General features: G+C 40.7%; 1 protein-coding gene across 1 annotated transcript; it reads right to left on the reverse strand.

Moving 5' to 3' along the window:
- Positions 1-703: 703 nt before the first annotated feature.
- Positions 704-1,234, reverse strand: LOC138371655 (involucrin-like). The gene has a single exon (XM_069336655.1). It carries the CDS (start codon positions 1,232-1,234, stop codon positions 704-706), a length of 531 nt encoding a protein of 176 aa, XP_069192756.1.
- Between the last annotated feature and the right edge of the window lie 227 nt (positions 1,235-1,461).

Raw genomic sequence — 1,461 nt, forward strand, 5'->3', positions numbered from 1 at the left:
AATTTATTGTTTGAGTGTGACGGTGCTGCTGTTAATGTATTGCTTGAGTGTGATGGTGCTGCTGTTGATGTATTGCTTGAGTGGGACGGTGCTGCTGTTAATGTATTGCTTGAGTGGGACGGTGCTGCTGTTGATGTATATCTTGAGTGGGACGATGCTGCTGTTAATGTATTGCTTGAATGGGACGGTGTTGCTGTTTATGTATTGCTTGAGTGTGACGATGCTGCTGTTAATGTATTGCTTGAATGGGACGGTGCTGCTGTTAATGTATTGCTTGACTGTGACGGTGCTGCTGTTAATGCATTTCTTGAGTGTGATGGTGATGGTGATGTTACTGGATGCTTGAGTGTTTCACTGCTGCGGGAGGATTATGGTGCTTGTGTTACCGTGTTACTGGATGCTTCAGTATTTAGCATAGATAATGTGATGAGAGGATGGAGTGTCTATTTGTTACAGAGTGTTTGTTGTGCGAGTGTTTGGCTTGACACTGCTTTTTCTCCTTGGTGTTCCTAATGTTAGGTGTTCCTTGTTTATGTTCTTCCAAGTCTGAAGTTTCTAATTCGAGGAGTTTCTAGTCAAATGTATTCCAATTTAAAACTGATTTCGGATCCCGGTATTCCCAGATACATGTATCGCAGATCCAGATATTTTCAGTTACGTAAATCACTTCCAGGTGTCCAAGTTCATCAATCAGTTCCAGGGGTTAAAGTTCATCAATCAGTTCTAAGTGTTCAAGATCGTCAATCAGTTCCAAGTGTTCAAGTTCATCATTCAGTTCCAAGTGTTCAAGTTCATCATTCAGTTCCAGGTGTTCAAGTTCATCATTCAGTTCCAGGTGTTCAAGTTCATCAATCAGTTCCAGGGGTTCAAGTTCATCAATCAGTTCTAAGTGTTCAAGATCGTCAATCAGTTCCAAGTGTTCAAGTTCCTCATTCAGTTCCAAGTGTTCAAGTTCATCATTCAGTTCCAGGTGTTCAAGTTCATCATTCAGTTCCAGGTGTTCAAGTTCATCAATCAGTTCCAGGGGTTCAAGTTCATCAATCAGTTCTAAGTGTTCAAGATCATCAATCAGTTCCAAGTGTTCAAGTTCCTCATTCAGTTCCAAGTGTTCAAGTTCATCATTCAGTTCCAGGTGTTCAAGTTCATCATTCAGTTCCAGGTGTTCAAGTTCATCAATCAGTTCTAAGTGTTCAAGATCGTCAATCAGTTCCAAGTGTTCAAGTTCATCATTCATTTCCAGGTGTTCAAGTTCATCATTCAGTTCCAGATGTTCAAGTTCATCATTCAGTTCCAGATGTTCAAGTTCATCATTCAGTTCCAGGTGTTCAAGTTCATCATTCAGTTCCAGTTTTTTTTGGTAAATCGAATCATAATTGCAGATGTTTGCAGGGGCATGTGTCACAGTTACAAATGTTTCCAGCCGCACATATCACGGTTCCAGGTGTTTACCTCTGTATGTAT

The sequence above is a fragment of the Procambarus clarkii genome, chromosome 36 (genome assembly GCF_040958095.1).
Source record: "Procambarus clarkii isolate CNS0578487 chromosome 36, FALCON_Pclarkii_2.0, whole genome shotgun sequence".
Classification (NCBI taxonomy): domain Eukaryota; kingdom Metazoa; phylum Arthropoda; class Malacostraca; order Decapoda; family Cambaridae; genus Procambarus; species Procambarus clarkii.

What these genes read in the sequence shown, in the direction of transcription:
- LOC138371655 (XM_069336655.1), bottom strand. Translation starts at nt 1,234, where the DNA reads ATGAATGATGAACTTGAACACTTGGAACTGATTGACGATCTTGAACAC.